Genomic DNA, 15,417 nt, shown 5'->3' on the forward strand with positions numbered 1-15,417 from the left:
TTTCAATTATATAATTATATGTAATTATATATGTATTTCACTTCTTTTTATATTGCGTTAATGTTTTTAACTTAGAGTCTTATGGTTGGTTTTAGTTTTATGATCGCAGTGAGGAAAATTACACTAGTTATTTGGTTTTTATAGGAGAATGCTGTCTAAATGGGCTATTTTACAATGATTGTGGATTAGTGCGAGATAGTTTTTTCTAAGCAGTTTTTCTCGATTTTTCTGGGCAATCCTCTACCGACTCATTAGATATATAGCTATTTATCAGCTATATATCCATATCCTCTAGCTGATTTGCCAATAAGCTCCTAGGAGTTTCCTTTTTACCAGTTTTCGCCTAAAAATCCTAGCTATTAGTAATAAAATTTAGCCGCTAGCTCATCTTATCCAGTTTATTATTGATATAAAGCTTCTCTAGCTACGCTAGCGACTTTGTCTAGTTCTACTTCGGCATAAATCTGTGAATACTAGATTCCATTTTGGGTGTTATCTAAAAATAGTAATATAATATCTTATATAAAAGTACAAAAAGCAGCATTATATTATAAACTTTATTTTTACCATTACTACAATTTCAACGCTCGCCATGACCACCATCAGCCCATTGTGGCCAGAACCTGACCTGCCAGCTCCTGCACCTGACAACAGACTTGGCAGCCCTCGAATTCTGTAACTCTCCCGAATCCCCATGAAACACCTAAAAACGCGACGTTTGCGCGCGCAGCGGCGTATAAATCTACCACTGTATCACCGACAAGCACCGCTTACGCCGCTCCCTGCAGCATCTCCGGGTCTGGCTTCGGCCGATATTCCGGAACGGCCCGCACCTCGTCGAATACGTCTGCTATCGCCAGCTATCGCAGCTGGAAACACACGCTTTCCCGATCCCGGTTCGTCGACAGAATAATCCTACAGCCCGCACGCCGCAGAATCCGGATCTGGTCCACGACGTGCGGGAATAAGACTGGCATTGTCTGTCTGGTAATGATGTCATAGATATTTCGTGCGTCTGGGTGATTTTCAAAAACTGTGGCCACGAAGAAGGCCGAAGCTGCGCCGACTGGAACGGCATTGTAGAACTCGGCCTCGGTGTGGAACTCAAGCCCCAGCAGCTCCCGCGTCTGGCGAACTATTTAGTACAGCGTAGCCTTTGTGTCGCAAATCGTGCCGTCGAAGTCCAGAAATACAGTCATTAATCTGTCTCGCAAACTTAGTAGGATTGGGGCAACCAGAGGAAATTAGAAATAATATTTTATTATATAATTTAGTATTTAAAATAGTAAAGCAGTGAAAAAGTGAAAACGAATCTAACTTTTAACTTTAAATAGTGAGAAGCGTGCTTAGCAGGTTAAAACGAGTATAACTCAGGTGAAAAATGAAAATCATGATCGGGTAGTTTACGCTGCAACTACCTTGTTATTTCTCGAGTTACCACTGTCTTCAGACTAGGGCGAATTGTTGTTTTTGGCTATACTCTATCTTCGATAAGGGGATCTAATAACCGCGAATCCGAATAAACTGCCACTCCACAAATGCAGGTGGACCTCCAGCTCGACGCCACGCTGCGTTACATCGACCGCTATCAGGGCTGCCGCTCCGACACGCCCCAGAAGTCGTGTACTCAGTTCGCCGGATACGCGACAGTGCGCCCCACGGCGGAGCTGTACCCCCTGCCAGCGCTGCCGCCGCACCGCTGTGCCTCCCGCAAACCAGAGGTCGGGGATGGCCGGCAGAGGCTGAACGAGGTGCGCAACTTCAGGCGCGGCTGGCGCTTCTGAGTGAGGGGTTGGGTAATTTGTGTATCGAATGCGGCGGTCACGCCGGGATGGGAATATGCGTGAAGTTGGAAGACCCTTTCCATACCTTCATGTTGCTATGCGGCTAAACTTAGTTTTTTATGTTTGATAAGAACAATTTTAGGTTTTAAGTAGTTTTAACCTCAAACAATGTAAATTTATCTGAATGAGGTATACAAATTAAACTCTAAGATACTTATTTGTAAGAATTAAATATTGAAGAACAACCGTAAATGCAGATGAACAGGACGGACAATATCAAGAATTACCTGGTGCTCCGGGACCGCCTGCTGAACTGGCTGTGACCTCAGACCATCCCCAGCAGCACGAACAGGTTGTTGATCTCGGCCGTAAATTTCCCCTTAATGCGCTTCGCGGTCTGTATAATCCTGGCTGGATCCCCGCCGCCTTGTTTCATCATCTACACGACGCCCTCATCGCCGTTCTCCAATATTTCGCAGCTCGACTCATAGGCGTACGCAATCAGCACTTCGAGCAATGTCTGGTCTAAATTGGTGCTCGCCATGACCACGTCTAAGATTCTCAGTGAGAATTTAATTCCTTTCTTGGCGAAGCCCGTGAAGATCAGTCCGCTGAGCGCGCAGTCCACCAGATGATAGACGCTCTGCGACAGTCGCTCCTGGATGACGTGCAAGGGCTCGCCCTGGTCCTCGAACAGGCGGATGACCGCCTTGAAAATGCAAATGGAGTACGTCTTGATGGTCTGCTCCGCAAACGACTGGAAATCCCGGAACACCCTGGACCCGCAGTAGTGCAAGACCAGCGCCAGCGCCTGTTCCTCCGTGTCCGCGGTCAGTAACAGCACAGCGGTTAGAAGCGACAGCCCCTGCACGTAGAAGTTGTTGTGGAGGATGGCGGCGCACACCACGTTGTTCAGTGGATGGAACAACAGCTGGCCTGCCTGGAACAGCCAGAGCGAGGAGAAGGTCCGGTCGATGTCCGCGAGCAGCATCGAGTGCTGCTAGACGTAGTTGCTCGCCAGGAACTGCGTCTCCAGGATGTCCCTGTCGTGCACCAGGTTGAACTCGGCGTTCATTGGCAGGAGCTTCACGCGGTAGAGCAGGTCCCGCGCCGTCTGCAGCGTCTGCGCGCCCAGGAACGTCGTGTACAGCAGGGACCGGTTGTAGATATCCACCGGCAGCTCGAGCCTGTCTAGGTTTTTAAAGTTTATCTCGTGGTAGGGGACCGACTTTTTGGGGTAGATCGTGGTTTTGAAAACTTTGGCCTCCTGCTGGGTTTTCGCGGAGGCCTTCATATAGTCGTCGATGATCTTCTTGGGCAGACTGGTCTCGCTGAAGACCTGCTTGTAGATGAAGATCCTCTGCTCGGGCTATATTTTGTCCATTCTGGGAAGTGATTCTATCGACAGTACCGTATAATATCAAATATTCATTAGTTTTTGAATAGTCGCGCATATATGAGTATGGCCAGATCGGTGCGGGTACAAGTATATTGGTAAATTAGTTGGTTTTTCTGAAATTAAATCAAATTTGCGAGAGAGTTTCTGCGTGCGCGGAGCAATCCTGGCGATCCGCGGAGTGACTCGGCGCCAGCGGGGGGCGATTGGGCCTTGCGCGGAGTCGTGGGGAGGCGCCTGCCCGTACTGCTGCAGGGACGCTGCTGCCGGATAATTTATGTCTGCCCGTGCGCCGGCACTGTCTTCGCGGCGTTGCCCGCTGAGTACGGGTGGGATGGTGAGCAGCGAGCCCGCCCTGCTCCGCCAGGTCAGCTGGGCCTGAGTGGGGTGTCCAAAGTCGCTAATGCCAAATTGCGAAAATGCTCTGCCGGCCTCCACACCGCAGCTCTTGCATTCTGGGTGCGGGACGGCTGCGGGCGCAAGAGGACCCGGTGCCGCTGCATCTGCCTCCTCCAGAGCCCTGGGCGGGCCGGATAGCATATACTATGTGGTATTGTATACTAGTAATCCCACCCTACACTTGCCTCGGCGGCCGCCGGCCCAGAGCGATGCCTGGCTGAATGCAGCAGCGAGTTTATGACGGCCGCCATTTGCGCGTATAGACTATAATAATGAGGTTACGTAACGCCAAAATAAATGAACGAGTTTGCCCTGCAGCTGCTCAAGTGCCTCCTGTCCGTCCTCGCGTCCCTGCCCATCGCCGTCATCGTCTTCGGCACCGTCTTCCTGTGCTGCGGGATGAGCCCGCGGTACTTCGAAATATTCTACGGCGACATAATCTCGAGCCTCACCCTCGCCTCGCTGCTGACCCAGCGCACCTTCAAGGAGGCAGAAAAGCGCCTGGAGAAGCTCCACTACGTCGTGAAGTACATAATCGTGTCGTCACTCGTCGTGGGCTGCGGGGTGCTGCTCTTTGCGGCGGAGTCCTTCTTCGTCTTGCGCTACTTCCCAGGGCAGACGGACATCATCATCCTGCACAGGTACTGGTTCACGATCACCGTCATGATGTCGCTGTTCTTCTTCGACCATCAGGTGATCCACCACCCATACCCGTACAAGATCATCTTCTGGTACCTGATTAGCTGGCTGCTGTACTACGTCATCAACGACTCCATCCCGCTCTCACTCGCCCGGACCACGATCTACATCGGGTTTTACCGGCACCACATCCTCCGGTTCATGCCCACCGAGTTCCTGACGACCCCGAACCGGCTGGTGATCTTCTCCGTGCTGCTCTGCCTGCACACGATAATATTCCAGGAGCTGGCGATGCTCTCCGACGCCTCGGCCGAGCTGGCCCAGTACCGCGCGATCTACTACCAGTCGTTCCTGAACTTCGGGTTCACGCTCGCCAACCACCGGCTGGTGAAGAGGCAGCAGCAGAAGGTGCTGGTGAACAAGAAGTACCTGCCCGTATACATCCTGATCTGCTACGGGTACGGCATCATCATCGGGTTCCTGGTGATGCTGGTGTACCACGGCGTGTTCTTCCCCTACTTCTTCCAGAAGGTCATCTCGCAGGAGCTCCCCAAGACCGACAGCCTGTACGTGGCCAGCACGCTGAACTGGATCGACCGGGTCTCCTACGTGCAGACCCTGTCGTACGTGCGGCCGAAGGAGGACGTAGAGCAGCCGCACGACGACCACCATGGCCTGATAGTCAGCACGCCCCACAGCGTCACGGAGAACCTGAGCCAGCTAGAGCATGTGCTGTGAGGCAATACACCATCACCAGAAGGCGCCGCTGTAGTTGGCGCTGAAGAGATTCAGGCTCGGGAGGTTGGAGTTGGCGAGGTTTGCCTGGAACATTTCCAGCGAGGCAATCGCCTGGTTAATTATAGGATCGTTCATGCCGTAATAGGCAGGCTGATGCGCGTGCTAGGTCTGGGGATGGTTGCTGAAGAGTGGCTTCAGAACAATTGTGTCCTTGGGGTCTGGTACCCGGTTAGCTAGCTGCCGCTCGCCGCTCCGGAGCCCCTTAACCACGTGGTACACAAGGTTGTCGACGGCGATGGGGAAGATGTCCTTTCCTTCCACCAGCTTCTTGCAGCTCTCGCGAGGAGTCTTCTAGTCCACGTCTGGCCCCTCCTCGTGGTACGCCTAGGCAATGCAGTCGATGAGTACCTTATGGTAGCGCTTGATGTCCCCTGAGTATGCATGCTTCTGATAGCAGTTTGAGAAGTGCTTGGTGGACCAGTCCCCGGTGACCCCTAGGATCTTGTTCAGTGCCGGCCAGAACCCCTGACGATCCTGCTTAGACAGGCTGTGGAATAGCGCAATAGCATCGCGGGGAGATGCGTTCTGCGGAAGGTCTGGAACTCTTGTGCGGAGAACCCGCAGGAACGCCTCGTCGAAGGCCTGGTGTGCGACTGGCGGTGTCCTGCCCATTTTTATGCAGTATCGCATACCATATTATATAAACGCATTGTATTTGTGGTTTAGACCAGTTCCCTAAAACCTAATTACCAGACAGAGCAATTACCTCACTTCACATCGTTGATCCAGCTCACACCAGTCTCCTGCCTGTCCATGAACCTCACGACCTGGTTGTAGCTCTTCTTGTACTCCTCGTTTTTCTCCTCCCTGGCAGCGATGATCGGAATCTGCTGTTCGGCCCTGAATTCCTTCATTTTCTTCACTATTTCCTTCTTGTCCGCCTCCTTCTCGAGCGCGATGTCCCGCTTCTTCCTAGCGACCACAATGTCGACCTCCTGCCTCTGCGCAATGCCTCTTTGGCGTTTTTCCTCCAATAAACGCTATCTCACGACCCCCTCGGCCTGGCGCTCGTCCTCGACCAGCTCGATCATACGCCTGCCGTACGCCATGTCCTCCATTTTCGCTGTAACCGATATAGCGTGTCTTTCGGCCTCCTGGATCTGCTAGGTCTCGTAAACGTCCTAATTGACCGATTTCCAGTGCCCGTACCACTGCTTTTACTGCTCTTTCTTGCGCTGTCCGTCAACTTTCGCGTGCATCATCGAGTCAATAACGGCTTATTTCTTCTCCTCAGCCTCTTATATCACATGCTCAGCGTTCTTCTATTTGACCGCATTTGCATCGCGTATTTTCTGCTAGAAAGCACTCTATTTCGCCTTTGTATAGTCCTGCAAACTGTCCTTAGCCGAATCCGTCCGAATTTCCTCCTGATATAACATTTTCCGCTCCTTTTGAAATGCGTCGCGTTTTTCCTGCTCTTTTTAGAGGAAAAATTCGTACATTTCGGCCGTTTTTTGCTTCTTTTCAATCTCTGAAATTCGCTCATTTTCGCAGTCCTCAACGTACCGCTAATGCATGATTTTGGCCTCCGCGAGCTCCTTTTCGGTCTCGAAAGTCCCAAAAGTCTTGTCGAATACTTGATCGCGAAATATTTTTTCGTTGAAATCGCTGCATTTTTTGCAGTTTTCGCGCGCCCTCTGCAGGATGACGCTCTTGAACGTCTTTTCCTTCGCGGCGGCGCCCTCCAAAAACGCGCGATAATTCGCGTCGTTTTGGGCCTCCGATTCGCATTTTTTACGATTTTCGACTTTCCACTCCTTCTCGAATCGCGCGCAATCCGCTGCATTTCTGGCGACTTTCAAGTATCTGGAATACTCCGAATTGTCGCTAATTTTGGCTTTTGCGATTTCCACTTCTTCTTGTCTGCGCGCTTTTAGACGGTTTTCGTACGTTTCTGCGTTCTTGTACATCTCGTTTTGAATGTTTTTTTTGTGCGCTAAAATTTTTTGGATTCTTATGTCCTCGTTAGAAAAATCGGTGTTTGACCATTTTGAGGCCCTCGTGACTGCAATATTGGCCTCTTTGACGTCAATTTGCTCGTTTTGCGTGTTCTGGAGGTCGTTTTCTGTCGTTTTCGAGTTTGTTGGGTGCGCGCGGAATCGCATCTGGTCCAGATGGGATGTGGAGATGATGTTCGGCAGGGGGTTGTTTTGGGGCGGGGCGTGGTTGTTAGCCTTGTAAAAGACCGAATCCGTGTACGGCATTATTACGGAACGAAATTGCGGAAAATGAAATATATGTATAATAGTATATAATAATGATAATATAATTTGAAAAATGGTTGATGATCCAATTAAATTGAGTAGTGTGCAAAATCCAGGGATGAAGGCTATCCGGAATACGCTGGTCTGGAAGGCCCGGAGGGCTTACGAGGAGGCGATTGCGGAGGATGAGACGCTGAAATTGTTCATCGAGCAAATGCTGAAGAAGTGAGAGGGTTATATATAATAGTGGCGGCTGCGCAAAATGGAGGATCCTCTATGGCACGGCATGCTGGCGCTCCAGGAGGACCTGAAGGCCGTAAAGGCGCTGCTGCTGCACCTGCCCTGTCCAGACGTCCCGGACCTCACCTTCCCGTGCGCTCCCCCGCGGCCCCCGTCCCCGCTCCCGGTGCTCCGCGAGCTCGTCCTGGCGGCGCCCACGCTCTCCCAGGCCACCGCGGTGCTGGAGGCGCCCGTGGGCTCTGCCGCCTTCGGGGACGCCCTGGCCGCCGTACACCGCCAGAGCGAGCGCACGCCGGGGCTGCGGCCGCTCGTGGCCTTCGGGGTGCAGAAGGCGCAGAACTACGCCCTGCTGGGCCTGCGCCAGATGCGCGAGAGCGCGTTCGCGGGGCGGCAGCGCATGACGATGCGGCAGGTGCAGGCCCAGTTCCTGTCCCCGGGCGCGCGGGCGGCCTTCGACGTGTGGCGCCAGACCGACTTCGAGGGCTTCTGGGACGCCCTCGTCGCCGGGTACGTCCGCACCGTGGGGGAGTACAACGCGCAGCACCTCCGGGTGGGGGCCAGCGCGCCAGCCGCCCCCGCCCTGCCGCGCACGCTGCTGGGCTTCGCGGTGCACCGGACGGCGGGGAGCGTGTCGGAGGCGGAGCAGCAGGCGGCGGAAGGCAGCTTCCCCCTGTCCAACCAGTTCCTGACGGAGGCGGGCGCGCTGCTCAACGGGGCAGGGGTGGCCTCCGTCCAGGCGCACGTGGCGGGCCTGGGGTTTCCGGAGGTGCGGCTGCTGCAGCAGGGGCTGCGCGACCGGGCCCTGACGGCGGTGCTGTACGACCTCATCTTCCTGCGGCGCACGTTCCTCACGCCAGTGGCGACCTACTTCTCGCTGCTGCTGTTCGAGCAGGAGGCCGTGGCGTGTCTCACCGCGGACGCCGGCCTGCAGTTCCGCGTGCTGGGCCGCCTGTTCCAGCCCCTCTTCGCCTCGGTGAGCCGCCTGCTCCTCGAGACGCGCTGCCTCACGCGCTACGCGGAGGTGCTGTGCCTCGCCGGGGCGTTGCGGCCGTTCTGCGGCCCCTTCGCCGCCAAGCAGCTCGGCGCCATGGAGGGGTTCTGCGCGCGCGGGATCGCCTGCGAGGCGGCTGGGCTCGCGCTCGTCTCGCGGGACCCGCCGCCGTGCCTGCCCACCGCGCCCTCGGCCTACTGCATGGCGGCGTGCGGCGTGCTGCGGCTCACCGGGGCGACTGCCGGGGTGGAGGGCATCGCTGGGCTGCGGGCGGGCCTCCTGGGCGCGGTTGAGGCCGCCGCCCCCACAGCGGTCGCGCGGCTCAACGCCCTCGGCCTGGCCGCCGCGATGCTGGACGCCGACGACCCCCTGCAGAGCGAGCTGGCGCGGCGCGTTGATGGGGCGAGGGCGGCGGTGCGCTAGGAGCTGGCTGCCCGCACCGCTGGGCGGGAGGCCGGCGTGATCGGGGAGTGGGAGCGCCGGAGCCTGTGGGAGTGAGGATGGCAGTCACTTCGAGTTGTGGCCGGTCCACTTCTGGCACACGTTCTCGGGCCCCAGGGCGTTCACCTCCTCGCACAGCCCGGCGAAGGGCACCGGCGCATACTGGGCGGCGCGGACTGGGTTCTTGACGACCCGCGCGCGCTGCAGCTGCTCCGCGATCACTGCGCTCGGGGAGGCCGCGAAGGCCTCGGTGAAGGCGTGAAAGCGCAGGCGCTTGAGGAAGGACGCGCGGAGGCGGGCCAGGGGCGCGAACGAAGGCGGCGCGGCCGGAGTGGGGTTGCGCAGCCCCCAGAAGGGGAAGTAGCAGTCGCCCGCCGGCACCTCCGCCTCCTGCAGTGCGACCACCGTGCCGCGGTATCCGGCGCGCAGGGCGGCCGCCTGCACGTCCGTGAGCAGGAACACCCCGGGCCCGCGCGACCCGGGCAGCAGGGAGTGCGCGATCACCTCGGTGGGGTGCAGCAGCAAGTCGGCGGGCAGCGCGGCGAGCGCGGGGGCGGGGAGGCGCAGCACTGTCCTGCCGGCGCGCGCCTCCACCCGAATTCCGAGTGCCGCGGGGTCCACCGGGGCGCCGGCCGCCAGAATCGCCGGGAAGGTAGCCACCGTGGTGCGCAGCCGCCCGCAGGCGAGGGCGAGCACGCTCACGACGCCGGCGGCGACACGGACCACCACGGGCGTCGGGACGCGGGGAAGCTGCTGCGCCAGGGCCCGCAGGGTCAGCGCGCGCTCCTTCTCCAGGATGCGCCCCAGCATGCGGTCCGCCGGCGCCGGGAGGCCTGCGGGGACAGCGGCGGGGTAGAGGCGGACGTCGGCCATTTCGGAGGGGCGGGATATGGGAAAGGAACGCCTCACTTAGCCCTGCGGGCCTCGCGCTCCACGAAGCGCTGGCGGCCGCGGGACAGCCCCAGGCTCTTGCTGCGCACCAGCTCTGCGGCCGCGCCCCTGCGGCGAATGGCGGCCAGCTCGCGCTCGATCTCCCCGGTGCGGTCCGCAAGCTGGGCCCGCGACAGGCGGAAGGCGGAGGGGATGCGCTCCAGGCACACGCAGGAGGCCCCAGCCTGGATGTGCAGAGCGCCAGGGACCGGGGCTCCAGGTCGAGCGCGTGCAGCTGGGCCGCCGTGGGCGTGCAGTTCTCGGAGGAGGCCTGCGAGCAGCCCGAGAAGTTCAGCGGGGTCCTCGGTATCTTCTGCCTGATCGCCTTGGGGCGGGGCTGCTCCACGGGCACCTCGCGGCTGCGCTCGCTGATGATCCGCTGCAGGGTAGCGATGTCCATTTCGCGGAGTGGGTGGCGCTGGCAGAGCGGCTGAGGGTTTTTTAGCAAACAGTTTACTGCAAATTATTATCCATGGCTATATTGAAGTATCATTAGCTTAATTCAATAAACCAAATATAATTTGTTCACATTCGTGGTTTACATAGTGTAGAAAACACCGAAACATAACGTTAATGACAACAGTGTAATTTTGTTTAGAAAATCAAAAATAAAATACTTTTTAACTAATTCACTATGGCTATCATTACATAGCTAGTGTTAATAGTAATGCATCTAATCTTTCAACTTACTACTTACGAATTTTGTAGTATTTATTCTGAATAACACGTACAGAAATAAGAGGGAAATACATTTGTTAAATACGTTACCAATCCCCCCTCATATTTAAAACAGCTTACTTTAGTTGCGTCGTTTCAACATAGTTCCATCTATGATAATTCATTGGGAAAGGTGTACAATAAGAAATATTTCAATTATAAATATTATCATATTTACATAGAATTCGGAACAGGAATCAGATAGTTCCACTTAAATTAACGATTACAAAAATAACTTGAAAAAGAATAGTATATAGTATATTAATATTGTATGCATTTAGAAATAATTATTAGTCTAATTACCACTTCAATTTATCATATTATATATATCCAATATATTTACCTCTTTATTAAGATAGTTCTATCGAAACCTAGGATTTCCTAGTTTCAGCTAAGATTTAACGTCCGGACAATCATAATTAAAATGTATTATACATTTAGTATATTATTTTATAACATGTTAAATATCTCAGGAAAAATTCAACCGGAACACTGAAGTAAAACTCATTATATAATATACATTTCCTATTGCTTATGAAGTATATATAAAATAAATTTCCATCAGATAATTCTGCCAGATTTTTGAATTTCTTCTCTAACAAGAGAACAGAACTCCTTGTTTTCGAGTAAATCCTCAATAGTCATTGGCATTCTGTATCTCCAATACCACTCAGCAATTTCTGGGTGGTTTATATCTTCCTTGGCGACGTCTCCACTATATCTAGTTTTTTCAGTAATTGCAGTCCAATCTTATATCAAAAACATGCTAATCATGCTCTCAGTATGGAGCAATTTGCGAACAATATTAAGACTGTCAGAAACAGTTAAAGGTTTCTTCCAGCAATCATCATGTCTATCTAATTCTGTTCTCCAATACTCTTCGACTTACTTACCGCCCCTTGACCACCAACTTCTCAAACTTGGGCAATCATGGGTACCAGGAGTACAAACAGTCATCCAGCTGTAGTTTTCTTGTGTTTAAAATGTATTTTATGGGTTAGATGGCATATTGTGTACTCTTAATCCAAGTAAACCAAACTCTTCCATCTTTTAAGGAACGATTGGAGCCAATAGACCTAAGTCCTCACCAATAATTAACATATTTGAAGCTTTCCCAATAATTGGGAGTCTTATGGAGGCAGTATCAGCCCATACACCTTAATGAGCCTTGAAAAAGTAGTCATTTGCAATTTCGCGAAGTAAGTGCTTGGTGCCGTCATTTAATGCTTTGAAAGATGGAGTTTCAGTAGCGTATTTTAAATTACAGAATATTGGATGACCGCAATTTTACCCGTTTAATCTATCACGAGTCATGCATCTGTTAGCATTTAATAAAACTATCGCTGTTTTAATATTTTCAAATTGTGCATCATCTGTAATAAGCTTTCGTGCTTTATCAACGCTTTATTTTTCATTAAGTGAAAATCTAAGCCTATTTTGAATGGAATCAAAGTAAAAGAAACCGTTATTTTCAAGAAATTCGTATTCAGAGACATTACAAAGAGTTGGAATGACGTTAGATTTTTCCAGCAATGGTTCACAAAGACGATCTATATCCCAAAATTAAATTCTGTCCCAGTAGATAGGATCGCAAGGCGCAAAATGCCCTAATCTTCCATTACCTTTAACACATTCACCAGGAATTTCCCAAATTCTGAACCATCCTAAAACGTGATCAATTCTAAATGAATCGAAATATCTTTCCATGCTTCTAAAACGGATGCTCCACCATTCAAACTGATTATCTTTTTGCATTTCTGTCCAATTATAAGTAGGGAATCCCCAATTTTGTCCCGTCTCCGAGAATTGATCAGGAGGCGCCCCAGTGCATGTATCCATATTAAATAGCCCAGTTCTCTCCCAGGTATCAACAGAAATAGGATTTACGCCAATCGGAATATCACCTTTCAGGAAAACACCATTTTCACGGGCATAGGATGCAGCACTCACAAGCTACTGATCCAAAACGTATTAAATGAAGGCATAAAACCAAATTTCTGATTTTTTAGTACCGTAAAATATATCTTTTAAATATACTTACCTTTCCTGCATATCAAGTTTAACAAATTTTTCGTTATCGTAAACCGCATTTTTGCCCCACTTGCTGAAATCGATAGTGCCAAACTGCTCAGTAAGCCATTTAAACACACAATAACCGTATATCCAGTAATCCACATCACGAGTTTCCGCAACCCATTTTTTGATTTTCCCTTCCAATTTGCCAATTTGCTTGTTGTAAATTAGCCTCAAAATGCGCATTTTCTCAGAAATCGTGAGCTCGTAATCCATGCTAATTTCGCCTCCCGCGCACCTCATTTTCGCTCCCTATATCTCCTTTTCGAATTCTGACGCCCCCTCAATTTCGCGCAAATTCGCGTAAATCGGGTGCATCGCGAACACGGAAATCCCGGAATACGGGTACGAGTCCTTCCAGTTATTTTCGCACTGGGTGTCGTTAATAGGCAGGATTTGTATCACCCTGACGCCCGTTTTGCTGCACAAATCGGACAGCATTTTCAGGTCCGAAAACTCGCCGCAGCCGACGGAATTCGTCGTTTTGAGCGAAAAAACCGGCGTGTTTACGCCCGAAAAACGCGTTTTTGGAGCGTTTTCGTACCTGAAAAAATGCGTCGAAATTGAGCCGATTTTGGAAGGGAAATTTTTGTGATTTTCGCCGAATTCCCACATTTAATTAGTAATAAATTTGTATTCGAATTCGTCGTTTGGAGCGAGAAACTCGTAAATTCGGTTTCCGATGTGGTGCATTTCGGTCGATTTGGACCAATTTTGAGACGTCGAAATGCTGACCGAGGCGCACGGATAGGGCACCAGGACGCGAATTACGTGGTTAGAACACGTGAATTCTGATGGATTTTGGGGCTTTCCGGCGATGACCTGAAAGGCGGTTGAATACCACGGATTCGCTCTAGAGGGCGAAAAATCGTCACTTAAAACAATCTCTGCGCCGTCTACGAAGGGCGGCAGCGCACGCGTCATTACGTCGTCTCTTATATCAGTAAAATAGCGATATGTTGCTGATTCGTATTTTTAGAATATAATAGTCGCTTTTTGTGAGTTTTTTGTGTACGTGAGCGGGACTGGGAATTCGCGTGTGCCGAGCTCAGCGGTCGAGCCGAGTAGGTAGATTTGCTCTGCGTGGTTTGCGGTGTAGTTGGCGAGGTGGAAAGTGACTTTCATTTTTAAGGAAAGGGAAAAATTAGATTACTGATATAATAGTGAAAAATGCGTATCTGACGATTTGAATAACTGTCAGTTATTTACGGTGAGAATAAGGTTAAATGGGCGTTTGGAATTGCGAATAGGTGTTAAAATTTGTAAAAACCTGGAACACTTTTAATGAGATGTATTTTCAGTGCAATTTGACAAATTGCGTAAATTAACATGCAAGGTGTAAATTTTAAGATTTGAAATTATATGATCAGTTTTATCGAGAAATTTAGCTACAAACAGCTAGTAATTTCCTCCTCAAAGATTGAAAATTGTCATGAATACGTAATTTGGGCTAGCTAAATTTTGATTACCTATTTATGAAAACTGTTTGCCAAAAAACCCTCAGCCGCTCTGCCAGCGCCACCCACTCCGCGAAATGGACATCGCTACCCTGCAGCGGATCATCAGCGAGCGCAGCCGCGAGGTGCCCGTGGAGCAGCCCCGCCCCAAGGCGATCAGGCAGAAGATACCGAGGACCCCGCTGAACTTCTCGGGCTGCTCGCAGGCCTCCTCCGAGAACTGCACGCCCACGGCGGCCCAGCTGCACGCGCTCGACCTGGAGCCCCGGTCCCTGGCGCTCTGCACATCCAGGCTGGGGGCCTCCTGCGTGTGCCTGGAGCGCATCCCCTCCGCCTTCCGCCTGTCGCGGGCCCAGCTTGCGGACCGCACCGGGGAGATCGAGCGCGAGCTGGCCGCCATTCGCCGCAGGGGCGCGGCCGCAGAGCTGGTGCGCAGCAAGAGCCTGGGGCTGTCCCGCGGCCGCCAGCGCTTCGTGGAGCGCGAGGCCCGCAGGGCTAAGTGAGGCGTTCCTTTCCCATATCCCGCCCCTCCGAAATGGCCGACGTCCGCCTCTACCCCGCCGCTGTCCCCGCAGGCCTCCCGGCGCCGGCGGACCGCATGCTGGGGCGCATCCTGGAGAAGGAGCGCGCGCTGACCCTGCGGGCCCTGGCGCAGCAGCTTCCCCGCGTCCCGACGCCCGTGGTGGTCCGTGTCGCCGCCGGCGTCGTGAGCGTGCTCGCCCTCGCCTGCGGGCGGCTGCGCACCACGGTGGCTACCTTCCCGGCGATTCTGGCGGCCGGCGCCCCGGTGGACCCCGCGGCACTCGGAATTCGGGTGGAGGCGCGCGCCGGCAGGACAGTGCTGCGCCTCCCCGCCCCCGCGCTCGCCGCGCTGCCCGCCGACTTGCTGCTGCACCCCACCGAGGTGATCGCGCACTCCCTGCTGCCCGGGTCGCGCGGGCCCGGGGTGTTCCTGCTCACGGACGTGCAGGCGGCCGCCCTGCGCGCCGGATACCGCGGCACGGTGGTCGCACTGCAGGAGGCGGAGGTGCCGGCGGGCGACTGCTACTTCCCCTTCTGGGGGCTGCGCAACCCCACTCCGGCCGCGCCGCCTTCGTTCGCGCCCCTGGCCCGCCTCCGCGCGTCCTTCCTCAAGCGCCTGCGCTTTCACGCCTTCACCGAGGCCTTCGCGGCCTCCCCGAGCGCAGTGATCGCGGAGCAGCTGCAGCGCGCGCGGGTCGTCAAGAACCCAGTCCGCGCCGCCCAGTATGCGCCGGTGCCCTTCGCCGGGCTGTGCGAGGAGGTGAACGCCCTGGGGCCCGAGAACGTGTGCCAGAAGTGGACCGGCCACAACTCGAAGTGACTGCCA

At 53.4% G+C, this 15,417-nt stretch overlaps 15 protein-coding genes across 15 annotated transcripts; 6 read left to right on the forward strand and 9 right to left on the reverse strand. All coding sequences in view use genetic code 6, as the record gives it.

Annotated features, from left to right (window-relative positions):
• Nucleotides 1-37: 37 nt before the first annotated feature.
• SS50377_22835 (uncharacterized protein) lies at nucleotides 38-484 on the reverse strand (the record flags this gene model as incomplete). The annotated part of the gene is made up of 1 exon (XM_067906713.1): nucleotides 38-484. One exon carries the CDS (start codon nucleotides 482-484, stop codon nucleotides 38-40), a length of 447 nt encoding a protein of 148 aa, XP_067765981.1.
• A 118-nt stretch (nucleotides 485-602) lies between these two features.
• SS50377_22836 (Phosphoglycolate phosphatase) lies at nucleotides 603-1,199 on the reverse strand (the record flags this gene model as incomplete). Its single annotated transcript, XM_067906714.1, has 1 exon — nucleotides 603-1,199. The coding sequence occupies one exon, from the start codon at nucleotides 1,197-1,199 to the stop codon at nucleotides 603-605; it is 597 nt and encodes a 198-aa protein (XP_067765982.1).
• A 339-nt stretch (nucleotides 1,200-1,538) lies between these two features.
• Nucleotides 1,539-1,784, forward strand: SS50377_22837 (uncharacterized protein; the record flags this gene model as incomplete). The annotated part of the gene is made up of 1 exon (XM_067906715.1): nucleotides 1,539-1,784. The coding sequence occupies one exon, from the start codon at nucleotides 1,539-1,541 to the stop codon at nucleotides 1,782-1,784; it is 246 nt and encodes an 81-aa protein (XP_067765983.1).
• A 325-nt stretch (nucleotides 1,785-2,109) lies between these two features.
• Nucleotides 2,110-3,168, reverse strand: SS50377_22838 (TBC domain-containing protein; the record flags this gene model as incomplete). Its single annotated transcript, XM_067906716.1, has 1 exon — nucleotides 2,110-3,168. The coding sequence occupies one exon, from the start codon at nucleotides 3,166-3,168 to the stop codon at nucleotides 2,110-2,112; it is 1,059 nt and encodes a 352-aa protein (XP_067765984.1).
• A 36-nt stretch (nucleotides 3,169-3,204) lies between these two features.
• Nucleotides 3,205-3,720, reverse strand: SS50377_22839 (uncharacterized protein; the record flags this gene model as incomplete). Its single annotated transcript, XM_067906717.1, has 1 exon — nucleotides 3,205-3,720. The coding sequence occupies one exon, from the start codon at nucleotides 3,718-3,720 to the stop codon at nucleotides 3,205-3,207; it is 516 nt and encodes a 171-aa protein (XP_067765985.1).
• A 156-nt stretch (nucleotides 3,721-3,876) lies between these two features.
• SS50377_22840 (Transmembrane domain-containing protein) lies at nucleotides 3,877-4,956 on the forward strand (the record flags this gene model as incomplete). The annotated part of the gene is made up of 1 exon (XM_067906718.1): nucleotides 3,877-4,956. The coding sequence occupies one exon, from the start codon at nucleotides 3,877-3,879 to the stop codon at nucleotides 4,954-4,956; it is 1,080 nt and encodes a 359-aa protein (XP_067765986.1).
• A 12-nt stretch (nucleotides 4,957-4,968) lies between these two features.
• On the reverse strand, nucleotides 4,969-5,628 carry SS50377_22841 (uncharacterized protein; the record flags this gene model as incomplete). Its single annotated transcript, XM_067906719.1, has 1 exon — nucleotides 4,969-5,628. The coding sequence occupies one exon, from the start codon at nucleotides 5,626-5,628 to the stop codon at nucleotides 4,969-4,971; it is 660 nt and encodes a 219-aa protein (XP_067765987.1).
• Nucleotides 5,629-5,723: 95 nt separating this feature from the next.
• Nucleotides 5,724-7,220, reverse strand: SS50377_22842 (uncharacterized protein; the record flags this gene model as incomplete). The annotated part of the gene is made up of 1 exon (XM_067906720.1): nucleotides 5,724-7,220. The coding sequence occupies one exon, from the start codon at nucleotides 7,218-7,220 to the stop codon at nucleotides 5,724-5,726; it is 1,497 nt and encodes a 498-aa protein (XP_067765988.1).
• A 73-nt stretch (nucleotides 7,221-7,293) lies between these two features.
• Nucleotides 7,294-7,449, forward strand: SS50377_22843 (uncharacterized protein; the record flags this gene model as incomplete). The annotated part of the gene is made up of 1 exon (XM_067906721.1): nucleotides 7,294-7,449. The coding sequence occupies one exon, from the start codon at nucleotides 7,294-7,296 to the stop codon at nucleotides 7,447-7,449; it is 156 nt and encodes a 51-aa protein (XP_067765989.1).
• A 33-nt stretch (nucleotides 7,450-7,482) lies between these two features.
• SS50377_22844 (uncharacterized protein) lies at nucleotides 7,483-8,949 on the forward strand (the record flags this gene model as incomplete). The annotated part of the gene is made up of 1 exon (XM_067906722.1): nucleotides 7,483-8,949. The coding sequence occupies one exon, from the start codon at nucleotides 7,483-7,485 to the stop codon at nucleotides 8,947-8,949; it is 1,467 nt and encodes a 488-aa protein (XP_067765990.1).
• Nucleotides 8,950-8,958: 9 nt separating this feature from the next.
• On the reverse strand, nucleotides 8,959-9,765 carry SS50377_22845 (uncharacterized protein; the record flags this gene model as incomplete). The annotated part of the gene is made up of 1 exon (XM_067906723.1): nucleotides 8,959-9,765. The coding sequence occupies one exon, from the start codon at nucleotides 9,763-9,765 to the stop codon at nucleotides 8,959-8,961; it is 807 nt and encodes a 268-aa protein (XP_067765991.1).
• A 32-nt stretch (nucleotides 9,766-9,797) lies between these two features.
• Nucleotides 9,798-10,388, reverse strand: SS50377_22846 (uncharacterized protein; the record flags this gene model as incomplete). Its single annotated transcript, XM_067906724.1, has 1 exon — nucleotides 9,798-10,388. One exon carries the CDS (start codon nucleotides 10,386-10,388, stop codon nucleotides 9,798-9,800), a length of 591 nt encoding a protein of 196 aa, XP_067765992.1.
• Nucleotides 10,389-11,100: 712 nt separating this feature from the next.
• On the reverse strand, nucleotides 11,101-13,737 carry SS50377_22847 (4-alpha-glucanotransferase; the record flags this gene model as incomplete). The annotated part of the gene is made up of 1 exon (XM_067906725.1): nucleotides 11,101-13,737. One exon carries the CDS (start codon nucleotides 13,735-13,737, stop codon nucleotides 11,101-11,103), a length of 2,637 nt encoding a protein of 878 aa, XP_067765993.1.
• Nucleotides 13,738-14,146: 409 nt separating this feature from the next.
• Nucleotides 14,147-14,572, forward strand: SS50377_22848 (uncharacterized protein; the record flags this gene model as incomplete). Its single annotated transcript, XM_067906726.1, has 1 exon — nucleotides 14,147-14,572. The coding sequence occupies one exon, from the start codon at nucleotides 14,147-14,149 to the stop codon at nucleotides 14,570-14,572; it is 426 nt and encodes a 141-aa protein (XP_067765994.1).
• A 32-nt stretch (nucleotides 14,573-14,604) lies between these two features.
• Nucleotides 14,605-15,411, forward strand: SS50377_22849 (uncharacterized protein; the record flags this gene model as incomplete). The annotated part of the gene is made up of 1 exon (XM_067906727.1): nucleotides 14,605-15,411. One exon carries the CDS (start codon nucleotides 14,605-14,607, stop codon nucleotides 15,409-15,411), a length of 807 nt encoding a protein of 268 aa, XP_067765995.1.
• Between the last annotated feature and the right edge of the window lie 6 nt (nucleotides 15,412-15,417).

This window comes from Spironucleus salmonicida, chromosome 3 (assembly GCF_000497125.1).
Source record: "Spironucleus salmonicida strain ATCC 50377 chromosome 3, whole genome shotgun sequence".
Classification (NCBI taxonomy): Eukaryota; Fornicata; order Diplomonadida; family Hexamitidae; genus Spironucleus; species Spironucleus salmonicida.